Consider the following 19,864-nt stretch of genomic DNA (forward strand, 5'->3'; position numbering starts at 1 on the left):
GTAAAGTTCCTTGTGTTACTCATCTCTGCTGTCCTGCGCCTGACTCCTCTGCACCAGCTACACCCAGATCCTTACACCCAGACCTGCTGTTTTCAACTCTCTAGAGACAGCAGGAGCGGTAGAGATACTCTGAATGATCGGCTATGAAAAGGCAACTGACATTTACTCCTGAGTTGCTGAGCTGTTGCGCCCTCGACAACCACTGTGATTATTATTATTTGACCCTGCTGGTCATCTATGAACATTTGAACATCTTGGCCATGTTCTGTTATAATCTCCACCCGGCACAGCCAGAAGAGGACTGGCCACCCCTCACAGCCTGGTTCCTCTCTAGGTTTCTTCCTAGGTTCTGGCCATTCTAGGGAGTTTTTCCTAGCCACCGTGCTTCTACACCTGCATTGCTTGCCTTTTGGGGTTTTAGGCTGGGTTTCTGTACAGCACTTTGAGATATCAGCTGATGTAAGAAGGGCTTTATAAATACATTTGATTTGATTTGATTACCAGTGAAGTTATAGCTGCCTGTCTGATTGCCTGATGGTTCTAGTGTTCCATTGGGGTCCCAGCTTGTCTCTGCTGTGGAGGGATCTGAAACAAAACAGCAACATGTGTCATCTAGGACTTTTCAATGTTCCTTAGTTGTGGATCTAAAATGATTTGCTACTTTAATTTACTGTATGTCAATAATACCAGTAACTCTTAACTGACCTGATCCAGGGAAGGGTCCTAACACTCCACCACTGACTGACTGTCCAGGAAAGGAGCCCTCAACTGCAACACAAAGAGGACTGAACTAAGAGAACTGTAAAGACGTAAATATATCCATCCATCTATTCATTTATCTTCCTTACCAGGACGTCCGCTCACATCTCCACTCTCCAGGACGGGGAAAGGGAAGTCGTAGTCAGTGGTAAAATCGGGATCGATGGGGAATTCCTCGATGATGTCACTCTGGCCGAGGGGGGCAGAGTAAAGGATGCTGCCGTCGTCAAAGGTAACTACAGGGTACTCTGAGATGAGGTAAGGGGGCCCACCGGGGTCAAACCCTCCCAAGTCTGAAATAAAATATACACCAACATATTTCAGAGCTACGAAACCTATCAAAGAAAAGCAGTCGGCAGAAGATAATATGTTTTATTGTGTGACTCTTAACCCTTACCTGGCTCAGGTGTATCAGGAGTGAAGCTGATTGGAGCAGAGATAGGCTCGGGGGAGGAGTTTGGTGAAGGGTTGGCCAAAACAGCGTGGTTTGGTAAAGAGAGAAATGGAGGGCTGTAGTTTGGTGTTTGGTTGTTCCCAGCTGCGCTATTGATTCTCTGAAGTTCTACTGACCCCTGTGACCTCTGTTTCTGGGGGCGACCACCAGGTGATGGAGAAGGGAGGGGGAAGGGGGGCAACGGGGAGAAGGGAGGCAGGGGGACTGGGTCGGGAGTTGTGGGGGTCGTAGTTTGTATCTCAGTATGGCTGGTCACGTTTGATGGCATCAGACCGGTCACCAAGCTGGCTGAGATTGATGTCATATTTGAGGATATCTCTGTGGATGAGGACATCATGCTGGCTGTGGTTGAGGGTGTGTGTGGGGGTGATGATGGAGGGGTGAGAGTCAGGGCTGGAGGCAGGGGGAAGGTAGGGCTACCAATGATGTTGGAGGGAATACTCAGATCCACACTGTGGCAGAAGGGGACTTGAAAGAGAGGACACACAGGTTAACATACCCACACTATAACACCCCACTCATCCCGCTAAACACATTATTACACACAGATACACTCTACTGTATAGGAGTAGTGTAGGGCCTGTGTCACTCCCATTCATTTGGAATTCAGGCCTTTAGAGATCTTATTATACACTTAGCTACACATCAGAAGGACTGGTCTACGGACCTATCCTGCTGTAGTCTGTATGGTGAGGGATCTATGTATTACCGTCTGTGTCCACCTTACTGGAGGAGTCGACCAGGTAGAGAGTCCAGGTGTAGCTGATGGTTCTGGGGGAGGTGCCACAGCTATCACACACTGCTCTGACTGAGAACGACTGGTCCCAGTTCACTGCGTCCCCCTGGCACTGGTAACAATACACTGACACTCTCCTAGAGAGAGAGAGAGAGAGAGAAAAAAAAATAGAGAGCGAGACAGAGAGAGACAGAGAGATAGATAGCGAGAAATAGAGAGAGAGAGAGAGAAAGAAAAAGAGAGAGAGAGAGAGAGAGACAGAGATAGATAGAGATAGAGAGAGATACAGGGAGATAGATAGCGAGAAATAGAGATAGAGAAAAAAAGAGAGAGAGAGAGACAGAGAGAGAGAGAGAGAAAGACAGAGAGAGAGAGAGGTTAATGTATTTATTACACACACACACACACACTTTTATTGATTTATTTAGTTTAGTTTTCATTATTCACACCCACACGTTTGAATTGTCCTGTTCTATATTTGTCTGTGTATTCATTTCCTATGTACTTTAGTCTCACCAAATTATATATAGATATATACTTATATGAAATTAGATAATTAACTATTAGCTCTTGGAATATCCGGGGCTTGTACTCCTCTACCTTAGGTCTTAAGACTACAAACCCATATTTTCAACACCAAAGGTCAAGACATAATAATACTTCGAGAAACATGGTGTCGTGGTGATATAGATACCCAATGTCCTTCAGGCTATCATTAAAACATAACAACCCAATAGTAGTAATAGAAATAGCCCTGATCAGGTAGTGAACAAAAATGGAAAGGAGTGCATCTCTGTCGAGCCTTAGGCCTGTATTTTCTTAATGGCAGGATTAGAGGGGATTATTTGGTTCACCTACTGCTCAGCTCTTGGTACCAGTGATGTTGACTACACACTCTCAGACTTGGACCCTTCCTCCATTAGTGCATTCACTGTCAGACCAAAAACACCATTGTCTGACCACTGCCAGATTAATGTATTTAAAAAAAAACTTCTCTACCCAAAGACCACACAAAATCTAAATAAACAACACAGCATTGCACAGCCCAGAAATTACAACCTGTATCAATGACTTCCTTTCAAGTACATTCAGCCCAAACATCCCTGACATACGGAAAATATACAGACCACTTTCATTTTTTCACATTTCGATACGTTACACCCTTATTCTAAAATTGATTAAATAAAAAATCCTCAGCCATCTACACACAATACCCCATAATGACAAAGCGAAAATAGGTTTTTAGAAATGTTTTCAAATGTATTAAAAATGAAAATACCTTATTTACATAAGTATTCAGACCCTTTGCTATAAGACTCGAAATTGAGCTCAGGTGCATCATGTTTCCATTGATCATCCTTGAGATGTTTCTACATCTTGATTGGAGTCCACCTGTTGTATATTCTATTGATTGGACATGATTTGGAAAGGCACACACCTGTCTATTTAAGGTCCTACAGTTGACAGTGCATGTCAGAGCAAAAACTAAGCCATGACATCGAAGGAATTGTCCGTGGAGCTCCGAGACAGGATTGTGTCGAGGCACAGATCTGGGGAAGGGTACCAAAAAATGTCTGCAGCATTGAAGGTCCCCAAGAACACAGTGGCCTCCATCATTCTTGAATAGAAGAAGTTTGAAACCACCAAGACTCTTCCTAGAGCCGGCCGCCCGGAAAAACTGAGCAATCGGGGGAGAAGGGCCTTTCTCAGGGAGGTGACCAAGAACCCGATGGTCACTCTGACAGAGCTCTAGAGTTCCTCAGTGGAGATGGGAGAACCTTCCAGAAGGAGAACCATCTCTGCAGCAATCCACCAATCAGGCCTTTATGGTAGAGTGGCCAGACGGAAGCCACTCCTCAGTAAAAGGCACATGACAGCCCGCTTGGAGTTTGTCAAAAGGCACCTAAAGGACTCTCAAACCATGAGAAACTGGCAACATGTGGAAAGATCATTTTGAAAGTCTCTATGGAATGATACCATCAGAAGACCTTACTTTAAAGCCAAAAAATAGTCAAGAAAAACTCAGGACCCTATATCACACAATTATAAACAACCAGAACCCAATTAACTAACAAATGACACAAGCTGAACTTTGGAAGAAAATACAAATCCTTAAACCTGGAAATGCATGTGGCCCTGACAGCATCAGGAATGAAATGCTTAAGCACAGTACTTCTGAGTCGCAGGATGCCTTATTAAAACTGTTCAACCTGGTTTTGGAGAGTGGCTGCTTCCCTGATATTTGGAACCAGGGGCTCATAACCCCCATATATAAAAAAGGTAACAAATTAGACCCTAATAGCTATAGGGGAATGTGTGTCACTAGTAACATGGGGAAACTGTTCTGCTGTATTGTCAATGACAGAATACAAACCTTCCTTAGACAATATAGCGCTCTCAGCAAAAAACGAATTAGCATTTCTATTCAAACACAGAATAACAGACCAAATACACACAAAACACACAGTAATACACCAGCATGTTCATCAGAAAAGTAGAGGAAAAGTATTTGCAAGTTTTGTTGATTTTAAGAATGCTTTTGATTCTTTATGGCATGATGGATTATATTACAAAAGCCTCCAAAGCGGCGTTGGGGATAAATTATACGACATCATCAAATCTATTTACTTGAACAACACACGTAGTATTAAACGGAACAATAAAATAACATCGTTTTTTGCACTAGGGGGAGGGGTGAGACAAGGGTGTAGTTTAAGTCCAACCATGTTCAACGTCTACATCAACAAACTAGCAATGTTGTTGGACCGATCTGCAGCCCCTGGACAGACACCGTCAAAGATGAAGAGGTCAGATTCCTGCTCAACGCAGATGATTTTGTCCTACTGTCACCAACAGATCAAGGTCTACAGGAACAACGTAACATTCTTTAGGAATACAGCATCAACTGGGCAATCAACATTCAGAAAACCAGTCATGATTTTCCAGAAAAAGACCAGGGATCAGAGCAGCAGACACTCCTCCAAATTAATAAATACCATGGTTGAACATGCCCAACGGTACAACTACCTGAGACAAAAAATCAGTGCCTCCAGTGGATTTGGTGAAAATTCCTGCAAAGAATTTTACTGGGAGAAAAACCCAATAGAAAATCTACATACGGAATTCTGCAGGATTATCCTAAATATCCAAAAGAAAGTACCAAATAATGCATGCAGAGCGGAACTTTGAAGATTCCCTTTAATTGTAAATCTGTAGAAAGGACACTAACATTTTGGCACCATTTGAAATTAAGCCACAAAACATCCTTACAATTCAAAGCACTTGAAACCCAAGAGCTGAACACTGAATAAAGTCCCCTATGTCATCTGTTATAAGCACTAAACAACCCTATTATCCAAACACAGAGGGAAATCAATCAAGTTGCTACAGAAATGAAAACCTCCTATTTGAAAAATTGGTACAGACTATACTAAATTGCTATTTGGCTCTCAAAACAGAATACAAATTGGCAGAATATCTGTACTCTGTCAGAGATCCAAAACAGTGACAGATCCTGACCAAATACAGGCCCAGCGACCACCAATTGGCTATAGAAAAAGGGAAACACAAAAAGACATGGCTACCTAAAGGGGAGTGTCTATGTGGTCACTGCACGACAGGGGAGGTAGAGACAGAGATGCACTTTTTCCTCTACTGTGAGAAATACTCCCAAATAAGATCATATTTTTTAAGAAAATATCTCAATCAATTCCCATCTTCTATGCATTTACTAATGACATAAAGCTGGGAATGATTCTGGGTGAGGGAGAAACCACAAATATTACTGCCAGATATGTATATGATTGCCATAGAGAGACCTTTTTTTTTACTAGACAAGTCAGTTAAGAACAAATTGTTATTTACAATGACGGCCTACCCCGGCCAAACCCTAACGACACTGGGCCAATTGTGCACCACCCTATGGGACCCCCAATCACAGCTGGTTGTGATACAGCTTGGAATCGAATCAGGGTCTGTAGTGACGCCTCTAGCACTGAGATGCAGTGTGCCTTAGACCTCTACGCCACACGCTGAAGTATTTACATTGTATATAACTTACTGGTAATACATAGTGGAACCATCATCATGTACATGTTGTTGTTTATTTATTAGACATTCTTTCTTTTTCTTTTTCTTTTTATAATCGTATTTTTATTTAATTACATTGATCGATCGAAGATTACACAATACAACAGCAGTAGTGTTGTACCTGAATACATGATTATATGTACTAGTATTATTATCACTACTGAAATGAATTGTATTTCATTATCCTTATTGCATTGTACTGTATTTACTGAAATGCTGTACCACTATACTGCTTTGGTAATATCTACAAATTGTATTTCATGCCGAGCGAGAGAGAGAGAGAGAGAGAGAGAGAGAGAGAGAGAGAGAGAGAGAGAGAGAGAGAAAGAGAGAGAGAGAGAGAGAGAGAATGGGAGAGAGGGAGAGAGAGAGAGAGAGAGCGAGAGAGAGAGAGAGAGAGAGAGAGAGTGGGAGAGAGGGAGAGAGAGAGAGAGAGAGAGAGAGAGTGGGAGAGAGGGAGAGAGAGAGAGAGAGAGAGAGAGAGAGAGAGAGAGAGAGAGAGAGAGAGAGAGAGAGAGAGAGATACATGAAGTTCTTTCATTGCTAAACAGTAAAACAGATATGTATGAAAACACTCTCAAATAAAAGCTGACATTCTGTACCGCCATCTCATGAAAAACATTATATCTCAAATCTAAAATGCTAGCTAAGCACTTCACTGTCCAAATACATATGGAGGGGAGTGTACAAAAAGTAAAGTAACATCAAAGTGTTCCCCACCTGATCCGGCTGGGTGTGACCGTGATGAAGGTGTCAGTTGTAGATGAGCGTTCTCCACTCTGGACCGTGAGCATGAACCTGAACTGGTCAAAGTCCCGTTTCAGGAACCCCACTGGAAACACGATCACAGAGAAGGAGGTGGGCACATATTGGTCGAAACAGGAGCTGTCGATGGTACTGATTGGCTTACAGGTCCAGTTATAGCTGTAAGGGGGAGGGATTTAGTAACAGTAGAAAGGGTCCATTTCATTAAATGGCCAATCCCAAAACAACTCTAAGAGCAGTTGGGCTGGCCAACCTTTCTCCTGGAGAACTGGTGTGTATGTAGGCTTTTGTAGGCTACTGACAGACTGACAGCCAGTGTTACTGCTGTAGTTACCTGAGGTGGTTCATGGGGTAGTCGGGGTCATAGGAGAGTTGTCCGTTTAGGGAGATAATGCTGCTGTTTCTGCTGCTGAGGAACACATTGGTGCCTCCATGGATGAAGGAGACCAGAGGACTGGGCACCACCTCCACACATACACTGTAGTTACTGTACACCACACTGCCCACGATCTGGACCTACACACAACCACAGGACAACGTTATGATAACATAATTATAAAAACTATACTATTTTGCCAGGTTTTCAATGAAAAGGGCTAGCAACATACATATTGACAACATATAGTATTACAGAATGCGTGAATTCTGTTTTGATTCCACTCACCTTGGCTATAGCGGTGTAGATACCATAGTGTAGGAAGTGGCTGGGTAGGGTGATGCTCTGTCTGTCTGTGTGAACAGGAGGTAGAGGTACAGGCAGGCCTGTAGAGTTATACAGAGACCAGTTGTACTCCAGACCCTGGAACACATCACACTGGACCTCTGCCTCATACGTCACCCCCAGACCCACTGGCTCATACCTCCGTACCTGGAGAGGAGAGGAGAGGGAATTTGGGGTCAGTCTGAATATGACCCTGTGTCTGTCAGTCCAAATCCTTATGCCAACAGGTCCAAACCTTCAGTCTCTCAGTAACACTCTTACCTGTATCTTGAGCGGTCCCATGTTTTTAACAGCTGGAGGTTTACAGGGGCGGTCGACCACAAACATCTGTGCGGTCAGGGAGGCAGAGCTGACCAGGTTAGACACGGTCACCTCAACCGTGAACTCTCCTGTCCTGCATGGGGAACAGTCACACACTATGCCATGTTATGTCACCATCTGTCACATTCACCAAGACTGCAATCAGTTCACAATCAAGTGCAGGAGCAACACCATTGATTGGGTAGGACAATTATAGATTGCACCTTTAATAGAAGTTTCTAGAAGGTTCAGTCTGACCTGTGGAACACATGCTGTTCTGTGTTCCCTCCCGTCCTGGAGGTTCCGTCTCCAAAGCTCCAGGAGTAGGAAAGGTTGGTTCCAGAGTTGACCCTACAGGTGAAGCTGGCGGTGTGGTTCAGAACCACAGACGGCTGGAGGAGCAATCTGTTAGGACGCACAGCTCTCTGGACCAGGACAGGATGCACCTCGGAGGTGAAGGAGCTCAGCCCGTTGGAGGCTACCACCACCACACTGTACCTGGGAGGACAGGAAGGAGTAGACTAGATTTGTAAATCTGACAACTTTATAGGGTGTATTTGTTCTGGAAATATCAAACATGTGTGTGACCATGTGCCTACTGATTATGACTAATCACTGATTAATTGTGTTCATCAAAGAGATGAGTGAGAACCTGTCAGGTGTGTGGTATGTCTTTTTTAAGGAGCGTGACGTGGTTCGAAGTGGTCGGGAATCTCCAAAGTGCCAGAGGAATTCCACAGGGTCCGGTTCTTCTGTCCGGGCCCGGAATGTTATATCAGTGTTTGTGGCATACGCCTGCTTCTCTGTGTGGATACTCACAGCTGGGAAAGACAAATGACGTACAGGAAATAAATATTACATTTCATGAATGAATGATTTCAGAACTTACAGTACCTGTTTCTGACATAGATAGGACGTCATATGTCATACGCACATTGCATCCGGTGCAGCACAGAGACGGGGACACAGTGGCTCACACTCCCCACTTTGTTCTCAGCCAACACACACACCTCAAACGCACCCACAGACAGGAACACGTGGGACACTACAGCACCTGGAGACACACACACACAGATAAAGCACACATAATTATATTCACACACACAGATAAAGCACACAGAATTATATTCACACACACAGATAAAGCACACAGAATTATATTCACACACACAGATAAAGCATACATAATTATATTCACACACACAGATAAAGCACACAGAATTATATTCACACACACAGATAAAGCATACAGATTTATATTCACACAAAAGACTATAGATTCCAAAATGATTTGAGACAAATTTGGAAATTAATGAATTGTGATGTAATTCAGTATATTCCATAATCCATTTTGTCTGGTCTGTAAGTATGAGAACCTGTTATCACATCCAGTCCTGGTTAATACCTGCATTGACATAGGTGGTCTGGTCTCCCATACTCCAGGTGTAGGAGACGTTAGTTCCCTGTTCTAACAGAGCCTCAAAGAGAACCACCTGGTTCTTATGGACCACACTTGAGTTGGCAGAGAGTTCTAGACCCGCTGGAACCTTCTCTACATAGAACACACGTTCCGTAGCCATACTTCTGTAGAACTCATTATAGGCCCACACTCTGATCTGGAACACTCCCTCTGGGGATGCAATAAAGATTCAACAGTTTGACAAATATCAACTATTACAGTGTGTCCAAAATGTCTTCATGCCTGAATTTCAGGAGAATGTAAGGTATTGTTTTTATTTTTATTTCAATTTGCAAACATAATTACTTGTTTACCTTTAGTGAACTGGTGATAGGTAGATGCAGTCTTTCCCAGCGAATGAGAGACACCGTTCACATATGAAGTTGGCAACCCGTCTCCGAAGTCAAAAACAAAATGGGCGCTGTGGGAGAAGGAGTGTCCTCTGAACAGGAGGAGGGACGTGGCGTAGGTCCCAACAGCCTGCAGGTGGAGCGCTGCCCGATCCGACCCAAATGGGTACTGGACCTGAACGTGACCCACGGGGCCATGAACCCTGACCTCTAGGTGTCGGCTGACTGAGGTGTGGCCCAGGGGACAGTAGGTTGTCACGGTAATGTTATACATCCCTGGAACAACTGCCTGGAGATGAAGGGAGCTCACACTGGTGTTCCTGGGACAGAGGGAGAGATGGAGGGATGATGAATAGATTGAGGGAGTGGTGTGGAGCGAGAGAGAGAGAGAGAAAGACAAACAGAAAAGGAAAAACATAAAACAAAAGAAGAGAAGGAGAGAAACAGTAGGGAGAAAACAAGGTAAAAAAAAAAGTACTTTCTGTGACAGTAAATATCTTCAGGGGATAGACTTACCTGTCTGTGTGACTGTGAGTGGTGAGTTCTGGGAGAGACACCTGCCACTCAAACACCAAGGCCCCGCCTCTGACCACTATCGCTGTTGCTTTGATGAAGTCAGCTAATCGGATCACGGCAGGTGTGGCCAACACTAAGAGGACGTCACCAATTGGCTCCTCCGTGGTTACCTCATGTGCTAATATCAAAGCTGCTGATTTAGAGGAAGAAAAAGTCAGCTAGAGGGTAGTTACTATATTACCATGCAAGAGAGGACAGGGTAGTTACTAGATTACCATGCAAGAGAGGACAGGGTAGTTACTAGATTACCATGCAAGAGAGGACAGGGTAGTTACTAGATGACCATGTTAGAGAGGACAGGGTAGTTACTAGATGACCATGTTAGAGAGGACAGGGTAGTTACTAGATGACCATGTTAGAGAGGACAGGGTAGTTACTAGATGACCATGTTAGAGAGGACAGGGTAGTTACTAGATGACCATGTTAGAGAGGACAGGGTAGTTACTAGATGGCCATGTTAGAGAGGACAGGGTAGTTACTAGATGGCCATGTTAGAGAGGACAGGGTAGTTACTAGATGACCATGATAGAGAGGACAGGGTAGTTACTAGATGACCATGATAGAGAGGACAGGGTAGTTACTAGATGACCATGTTAGAGAGGACAAGGTAGTTACTAGATGACCATGATAGAGAGGACAGGGTAGTTACTAGATGACCATGTTAGAGAGGACAGGGTAGTTACTAGATGACCATGTTAGAGAGGACAGGGTAGTTACTAGATGACCATGATAGAGAGGACAGGGTAGTTACTAGATGACCATGTTAGAGAGGACAGGGTAGTTACTAGATGACCATGTTAGAGAGGACAGGGTAGTTACTAGATGACCATGTTAGAGAGGACAGGGTAGTTACTAGATGACCATGTTAGAGAGGACAGGGTAGTTACTAGATGACCATGTTAGAGAGGACAGGGTAGTTACTAGATGACCATGATAGAGAGGACAGGATAGTTACTAGATGACCATGATAGAGAGGACAGGGTAGTTACTAGATGACCATGATAGAGAGGACAGGGTAGTTACTAGATGACCATGTTAGAGAGGACAGGGTAGTTACTAGATGACCATGTTAGAGAGGACAGGGTAGTTACTAGATGACCATGTTAGAGAGGACAGGGTAGTTACTAGATGACCATGTTAGAGAGGACAGGGTAGTTACTAGATGACCATGTTAGAGAGGACAGGGTAGTTACTAGATGACCATGATAGAGAGGACAGGATAGTTACTAGATGACCATGTTAGAGAGGACAGGGTAGTTACTAGATGACCATGTTAGAGAGGACAGGGTAGTTACTAGATGACCATGTTAGAGAGGACAGGGTAGTTACTAGATGACCATGTTAGAGAGGACAGGGTAGTTACTAGATGACCATGTTAGAGAGGACAGGGTAGTTACTAGATGACCATGATAGAGAGGACAGGGTAGTTACTAGATGACCATGTTAGAGAGGACAGGGTAGTTACTAGATGACCATGTTAGAGAGGACAGGGTAGTTACTAGATGACCATGTTAGAGAGGACAGGGTAGTTACTAGATGACCATGTTAGAGAGGACAGGGTAGTTACTAGATGACCATGTTAGAGAGGACAGGGTAGTTACTAGATGACCATGATAGAGAGGACAGGATAGTTACTAGATGACCATGTTAGAGAGGACAGGGTAGTTACTAGATGACCATGTTAGAGAGGACAGGGTAGTTACTAGATGACCATGTTAGAGAGGACAGGGTAGTTACTAGATGACCATGTTAGAGAGGACAGGGTAGTTACTAGATGGCCATGTTAGAGAGGACAGGGTAGTTACTAGATGACCATGTTAGAGAGGACAAGGTAGTTACTAGATGACCATGTTAGAGAGGACAAGGTAGTTACTAGATGACCATGTTAGAGAGGACAGGGTAGTTACTAGATGACCATGTTAGAGAGGACAGGGTAGTTACTAGATGACCATGTTAGAGAGGACAAGGTAGTTACTAGATGACCATGTTAGAGAGGACAGGGTAGTTATTAGATGACCATGTTAGAGAGGACAGGGTAGTTACTAGATTACCATGTTAGAGAGGACAGGGTAGTTACTAGATGACCATGTTAGAGAGGACAGGGTAGTTACTAGATGACCATGTTAGAGAGGACAGGGTAGTTACTAGATGACCATGTTAGAGAGGACAAGGTAGTTACTAGATGACCATGTTAGAGAGGACAGGGTAGTTATTAGATGACCATGTTAGAGAGGACAGGGTAGTTACTAGATGACCATGTTAGAGAGGACAGGGTAGTTACTAGATGACCATGTTAGAGAGGACAGGGTAGTTACTAGATGACCATGTTAGAGAGGACAGGGTAGTTACTAGATGACCATGTTAGAGAGGACAGGGTAGTTACTAGATGGCCATGTTAGAGAGGACAGGGTAGTTACTAGATGACCATGTTAGAGAGGACAGGGTAGTTACTAGATGACCATGTTAGAGAGGACAGGGTAGTTACTAGATGGCCATGTTAGAGAGGACAGGGTAGTTACTAGATGACCATGTTAGAGAGGACAGGGTAGTTACTAGATGACCATGTTAGAGAGGATATGGTAGTAAAAAGCCCCTGGCTTCCGTCCCTTCTAGTTTCTCCATGTAGTGAGAAGGCGCGAGGATCAGATTATCAGATGTGCTTGAGAGGAATTCCACTAAAGCCTTATACAATTCTGATGTTGAAATACAGGTTTAGTTGGACAGCAATCAAGAATGCAGGAATTATTGAAGGGGGAAAGCCAGGTAAGGAACTTTTCAATGTTACTCTGCCCCAGTCTTGGCAGTTTCTAATGTTACTCTGCCCCAGTCTTAGCAGTTTCTAATGTTACTCTGCCCCAGTCTTAGCAGTTTCTAATGTTACTCTGCCCCAGCCTTAGCAGTTTCTAATGTTACTCTGCCTCAGTCTTGGCAGTTTCTAATGTTACTCTGCCCTAGTTTTAGCCATTTCTAATGTTACTCTGCCCCAGTCTTGGCAGTTTCTAATGTTACTCTGCCCCAGTCTTAGCAGTTTCTAATGTTACTCTGCCTCAGTCTTGGCAGTTTCTAATGTTACTCTGCCCCAGTCTTGGCAGTTTCTAATGTTACTCTGCCTCAGTCTTGGCAGTTTCTAATGTTACTCTGCCTCAGCCTTGGCAGTTTCTAATGTTACTCTGCCCCAGTCTTGGCAGTTTCTAATGTTACTCTGCCGCAGTCTTGGCAGTTTCTAATGTTACTCTGCCTCAGTCTTGGCAGTTTCTAATGTTAATCTGCCCCAGTCTTGGCAGTTCCTAATGTTACTCTGCCCCAGTCTTGGCAGTTTCTAATGTTACTCTGCCTCAGTCTTGGCAGTTCCTAATGTTACTCTGCCTCATTCTTGGCCGTTTCTAATGTTACTCTGCCTCAGTCTTGGCAGTTTCTAATGTTAATCTGCCCCAGTCTTGGCAGTTCCTAATGTTACTCTGCCCCAGTCTTGGCAGTTTCTAATGTTACTCTGCCTCAGTCTTGGCAGTTTCTAATGTTACTCTGCCTCATTCTTGGCAGTTTCTAATGTTACTCTGCCTCAGTCTTGGCAGTTTCTAATGTTACTCTGCCCCAGTCTTGGCAGTTTCTAATGTTACTCTGCCCCAGTCTTGGCAGTTCCTAATGTTACTCTGCCCCAGTCTTGGCAGTGTCTAATGTTACTCTGCCTCAGTCTTGGCAGTTTCTAATGTTACTCTGCCCCAGTCTTGGCAGTTTCTAATGTTACTCTGCCCTAGCCTTAGCAGTTTCTAATGTTTCTCTGCCCCAGTCTTGGCAGTTTCTAATGTTACTCTGCCCAAGTCTTGGCAGTGTCCTTCTGTTCAGGCACACCATCTTAAAACAGTTGAAAAGCTTTAAACATTCACACAAACATAGACATATTATGGTGAATCAGAGTAAAGTACTTGAGAATGACATTTTTCCTTACCATTTACCTTGGTACTGAGGGCTAGGCTCGGCCCAATGACCGGTGGTAGAGTTATATCCATGGTGACCGTGTGTAACCACTTTCTGACCAGCTGAACACACACGTTCACAGACCTGTTCTCAGAGGAGACTAGGTTCTCAGCTCTGACCTCAACCTCAGTGGTCCCAGTACAGTCAAACAACAAACCCACGGTCACCTCCTCCCATGCTGTGTAGCTGTTGTTCTGGTACAGCACGGATGTGTTCGTTAACACCACCACAGACATGTTCGACCCTGTTGTGATGGTGAACAACGCTGCGGTCGGACAGTCGACCGTGACCACTCTTGGAACATTCAACAAAAATTCTCCGACTGGATCTTGGACCAGGAAGTGTGTGTGGAAGCCAACCCAGCTGATTGGGTTGAAGGCTTTGACCGTGACCAGATAGGTCCCTGCGATCGAGAATGTCATGGTCACGGTCCAGGCCTCCGTGATCCTGTTGAACACAGTGGTGTTGCCCCTAGCAACTGTCCAAAGCATCTTAGAACCCATGCGGTCAGCCTGGCTGGTGACCGTGAGGTTGACTTCTGACCGTGACTGAACCACAGCGCTCCACGTTCCAGCCGGCCAGAGCCGGCGTATGCGGTCGTACACCACCAGGGGGCAAGGGAGACAGGCGGAGAGTAGCGGCACAGCAGGATCAGAGAGGGAGAAGACTGTGGCTGAGAGGGTATACTGTCCCACGGTGGAGGGGAGGGGGTAGTGCAGGCGGAACTGGAGGTGGCAGCTGGTCTGGCCATAGGAAGAGCGGAGGTGCAGGGGGCTGGAGGGCTGTGGGTAAGAGGACAGGGAGAGGGTGTGGGTGAATTGGAGGGACACGGTGTGATCGTCATTGTCATGACCCTGGGTTTGGTTGTGGTTGAGTTCAAGCGCTAGGGTAAAGTTGTAGAAGTGGTCAGGTTCATGACTGTAGGTTTGGTTTTGATTGAGGTTGTGATCCTCTGTTTGGTCATGGTTTTGATTGTTTTCATGGTCAGCATCGTCATGATTGAAGGTTTGGTTGAGGTTGTGGACATGGTCTTGGTTGACGCTGTGTTTTCCCTGGTAGGTCAGTGTGAGGTTGAGCAGTAGGCTCTGTCTCTGCGTGGTGTAGAGCTGCAGGTCCACAGAAATGTTCTGACCAGCAGCCAGATGGTACCCAGACCGACTCTCCAGAATCAAATCACACACAACACGCCTCACCACCGCCTGTACACAGAGAAAGAGCACCCCTATTACAAGTGAAGTCTGAAGAAATCAGGTAGAGCTATCAAACTGAATGTGTTACTCAATCCACCTGTAAAATGTTAACAGACTGTTTATAAATTAGTGCTTGACTGAAAGTAACATAGTGGCAGACTACTCACAATATGGATGGTTTTCTCAGTCCAGCCATATTTATTGGAAGCATTGACCTTGACAGTGTGAATCCCCTCAGTTTTAAACAGTTGGCTCTGAAAATATGGAATAGAGTCCAATTGTCATGATATCATAACAGTGAACGAAAAGTTTTGACCCCTAGAAAAGCCCAAGTCAGATGTGGTGTAAACCTCTCACCACAGTGCTGCTCAGACAATCAGAATCAGGAAGGCAGTCTATCTTTACATCCCTCCTCTTTCCCTCCTCTTCCTCTTCCTTTTCATCATCACTGATGAATCTCCAGTGGAACTGCACCCTGATTCCAGCTCCTACATATGCCTGGAGGGTGAGGGTATCACCCAGGTAGGCCTTCTCCAGAGCCCGGGATAGGGTGTCCTGGGCTGGGTAGGGCAGGCAGGAGGGAGTACCCCCTTGCCCCTGGACCAGGCTGACCTCCAACCCCTCTGGAGAGGGATGCAAGACGGAGAGATAGAGGGAGGAGAAGAGCTGGGAGAGGAGGTTGGAGACTGAGATCTCTAGAGAGAGAGGGAGAGGGGAGAATGTGAGATGTAACATTTCTTATTCCCATTAATAAAACATAAAACATCTATTTGTTTTTGACATACTAATTTGGTATGTTCCAGGGTTTTCCAGCATCCAATCAGAGGAGAAGGTGAAGAAGCCATCGTCCTGGATGATGACGCTGTGTGAACTTTGACCTTTGTGGCCCTTCCCACTGAATTGAACATCCACAGACGATAGGTTCTCTCCTTCCAGGCCATATATCCCTGACAACCACACAACGGTCCAATCATAACCAACAAACAACACATCAACTAATCAGTCAATGATGAGGTTATTCATATGTAATTACCATTTTACACTGTAACTTCTATAAAACCAGGTAAATAGTGGATTGATAAAAAGTTTAACTAACCTGTTGGCTGAGTGGGAGGAGCCGCCAGGTATCCAGAAACCTCCAAGAGGAAAGGCATCCCAGAATGCACTGTGTCAGTCAGTACTGCCAGGCTGACATTCCGGATGTAAGGCCCCAGTGTTCTGTATACAGCCAACATGTCCTTCCCATCTCCACACGGCAGACAGACAGAGTCACAACACCTGCAGACAGATAGGGTATACATACAGTAGGTATCAGAGATGTTTGAATTAACATACAGTACCCAGCGGTCTAGTCAATAGTTTTGTATGTAAAAATAGGAGACAATGAATCTAAACTTCTCCTGGGTATATTCAAGTTTCAAATTTCAAGTTTAATTGACATCATGTAATATAAATCTTACTCACTAGGGCTCTCACAATCAAAACTGCATAAAATATATCTCACCACCCTGTAGAGTTGTTTTGTGGGACAGTGTCTGACTCCCCTTTAGTAGAGATGTCTGGACACTCCCTGGCCACCAGCCCCTCCATCCCATAATGACCACAGTAACACGTCTCCCCCGACAACGCTGCCACATCGTACCTGCAGCATACAGGAAAAAATCGAATCATCTTCATTACAGATTTAGTTGTCTGATTACTTTTAAATCTATCTAGCTCTCTCACTCTCCCTCGTTCTCTTTCTCTCTCTCTCCCTCTCTCTGTCTCCCTCTCTCTATCTGAAGAAAGTCTGTGGTTTAGGAATGTGTAGACATGCCTTACAGATTATTTGTCTTCCCTTCATACAGGACACCATGCCTGCTTAGTGAAAATGTAACTCAAAAACATCTTCCACGGCATTGGCAGAAAGGGGCTGATTCTATGTCTCCACATCAAGGATGCATGTCAAGTGCATCACAACAGGTGTTTTTCATTTGTTATGTTTCTATCAAACATTATACAGTTTGTGAATATTTTTTTTTTTTAAGTAAGCTTTCTTTTCTGTGGTGATATAAAAGTACAATAACTCCCTCTCTTACCCGCCATCCAGACAGCCCTGTGAGCAGGTGATGGGGTGGAGTCCTCGACAATCCGGGGCTTTAGACAGACCACTGGCTGGTCCAGCAGAACTGTTGTTATAACACCCCACAAACCACTGCAACACTGTGTTACAGAATAACAGGCAAGACACAAAAGGTAAGATTGTTTATTTGATCAAATTGGTTTACTTTAAGTGGTTGTGTAGGCTAGTCAATTATATGAAAATGACTTACATAAATGAATGCAATTTAAAACACTTAGGCCTGTAACAACTACACAAATGGTCATTCTTTGACAAAAATTGTTTAGAAAAACACCAGGCGTTTTATTGCAAAATATTCTAGGTGAATGAATCACTTGTTTTCCGTGTAGTGGCCTGTCGTTTGCATTAATTGTATAGACGACAGTTGGGTTGTTTGTATTGCCTTAGGCCTGATTGTAAAAGCGTTTAAAAATGCCTACCTTTTCCTGAAATGGTTTCAGTAGCTCCGTTGACAACAAACGCGTAAATGCAAACGATAAACGTCTGTGTGCATAAGAAATGCATTTTCCATTTGTCTGCGTTCGTTGGTGGATCTGCGTCAGATCGGGCGGACTGGCTGCAGTAAAAGAGATGCAGCGAGATGGAGATGAAGGACTGAAGAGGCTGTAGATAAAAGTTATAGGTGGGCGTGTTTTCACGTTAATAAGAAATGAGAACAGGTAACAGCTGCAACCCTGAACCCACTGTATGCGGTGTGAGAAACAGAATACACACTGGTGTGAGAAAATGTATGAAAGACTGAAACAAAACGATTTCACTAAGGAAGAGAGAAAGCATCCCTTTGTACGATCATTTACAATTCTCTTAACCGGGAACAGATTGCAGAAATTGCGCACGTGCACACACGCACGCACACACACGCACAAACACTTTTATAATTAGCATTCCTGCCACTGTCAGTCAACCTTCACACAATCATCTGTAGTCATAATTAGACTACATTGCCCTGCAGTCATTGCAAGTCAATACCTGCCACAACACAGCCTTAAAGACAGGCCTTCATGTGCTTGCCACATCTGGTCAGCAGGGTTGTTAGCGTCATTATGGTATTAATAAACCTATGAACGATATTGGCTTACTAAGTTACAGGATATGTGTTCACTGTCAAAAATAGGTCCCTTCATGCACCATGCAAAACACTGTGTAATAGGATTGAAAAGCCAGTAGTTGTCCTCATGTACTCTAGCTATGTTGCATGGTGGAGTGTGCTTGTTGAGTTACAGTAATTTTACAGTAACATGGTGCATCCTTATGCACAGGCCAGAATCTGTATTGCCTTCAGAAAGTATTCACATTCTTTGACCTTTTACATATTTTGTTGTGTAACAAAGTGGGATTCAAATGTATTTAATTGTCGCTTTTGGTCAATGATCTACACAAATACTTGTAAGAATGTAAGAAAGATAAAACTCTAATATATCTTGATTAGATCAGTATTCACCCTCCTGGCCTCCCGAGTGGCGCAGTGGTCTAAGGCACTGCATTGCAATGCTTGAGGTGACACTACAGACCTGGGTATGATCCCAGGCTGTCGACCGGGAGACCCATGAGGCAGCGCACAATAGGCCCAGTGTTGCCCGGGTTAGGGAAGGGTTTGGCCGGCAGGGATTTCCTTATCTCATCGCGCTCTAACGAGTCCTTGTGGCGGGGCGGGCGCCTGCAAGCTGACTTCGGTCACCAGCTGGACGTTGTTTCCTCCGACGCATTGGTGTGGCTGGCTTCCGAGTTAAGCGAGCAGTATGTCAAGAAGCAGTGCGGCTTGATAGGGTCGTGTTTCAGGGGATGCATGGTTCTCAACCTTCACCTCTCCTGAGTCCGTAGGGGAGTTGCAGGGATGGGACAAGACTATAACTACCAATTGGGGAGAAAAAGTGGTAAAATTACAAAACAATAATGTATTCACTCTCCTGAGACAATACATGTTAGAAACAGATTTGGCAGAATTACAGCTGTGAGTCTTTTTGAGTAAGTCTCTAAGAGCTTTGCACACCTGGATTGTACAATATTTGCCCACTATTCTTAAAAAAATTCTTCAAGCTCTAGCAAGTTGGTTGTTGTTTATTGCTAGAAAGACATGTTCAAGTCTTGCCTGAATCTTGTCCACTCAGAAACATTCAATGTTGTCTTGGTAAGCAACTCCAGTGTAGATTTGGCCTTGTGTTTTAGGTTATTGTCCTGCTGAAAGGTGAATTCATCTCCTAGTGCCTGTTTTTTTCACCTTTATTTAACCAGGAAGGCCAGTTGAGAACAAGTTCTCATTTACAACTGCATCTGTTGGAAAGAAGACTGAACCAGGTTTTCCTCTGGGATTTTGCCTGTGCTTAGCGCTATTCCTTTTCTTTCTATCCTAAAAAACTCCCTAGTCCTT

General features: G+C 44.3%; 1 protein-coding gene across 1 annotated transcript in view; it reads right to left on the bottom strand.

Annotated features, from left to right (window-relative positions):
- The window catches only part of LOC120027686 (polycystic kidney disease 1 like 1), a 44,363-nt gene extending 25,079 nt beyond the window's left edge, over positions 1 to 19,284 (bottom strand). The window contains exons 1-21 of the mRNA XM_038972678.1: positions 19,175 to 19,284; positions 16,879 to 17,016; positions 16,471 to 16,652; positions 16,160 to 16,321; positions 15,732 to 16,069; positions 14,156 to 15,383; positions 10,150 to 10,342; positions 9,598 to 9,953; positions 9,230 to 9,454; positions 8,759 to 8,878; positions 8,477 to 8,645; positions 8,083 to 8,322; positions 7,786 to 7,918; positions 7,468 to 7,671; positions 7,138 to 7,319; positions 6,759 to 6,962; positions 1,923 to 2,086; positions 1,157 to 1,681; positions 849 to 1,052; positions 706 to 768; positions 502 to 585 (exon numbers count right to left, since the gene is read on the bottom strand). Coding sequence (XP_038828606.1) covers positions 502 to 585; positions 706 to 768; positions 849 to 1,052; positions 1,157 to 1,681; positions 1,923 to 2,086; positions 6,759 to 6,962; positions 7,138 to 7,319; positions 7,468 to 7,671; positions 7,786 to 7,918; positions 8,083 to 8,322; positions 8,477 to 8,645; positions 8,759 to 8,878; positions 9,230 to 9,454; positions 9,598 to 9,953; positions 10,150 to 10,342; positions 14,156 to 15,383; positions 15,732 to 16,069; positions 16,160 to 16,321; positions 16,471 to 16,652; positions 16,879 to 17,016; positions 19,175 to 19,284 — 5,224 coding nt within the window. The remainder of the gene's footprint in view (positions 1 to 501; positions 586 to 705; positions 769 to 848; positions 1,053 to 1,156; positions 1,682 to 1,922; positions 2,087 to 6,758; positions 6,963 to 7,137; positions 7,320 to 7,467; positions 7,672 to 7,785; positions 7,919 to 8,082; positions 8,323 to 8,476; positions 8,646 to 8,758; positions 8,879 to 9,229; positions 9,455 to 9,597; positions 9,954 to 10,149; positions 10,343 to 14,155; positions 15,384 to 15,731; positions 16,070 to 16,159; positions 16,322 to 16,470; positions 16,653 to 16,878; positions 17,017 to 19,174) is intronic.
- Positions 19,285 to 19,864: the final 580 nt, after the last annotated feature.

This window comes from Salvelinus namaycush, chromosome 33 (genome assembly GCF_016432855.1).
Source record: "Salvelinus namaycush isolate Seneca chromosome 33, SaNama_1.0, whole genome shotgun sequence".
In the NCBI taxonomy this organism is placed as follows: domain Eukaryota; kingdom Metazoa; phylum Chordata; class Actinopteri; order Salmoniformes; family Salmonidae; genus Salvelinus; species Salvelinus namaycush.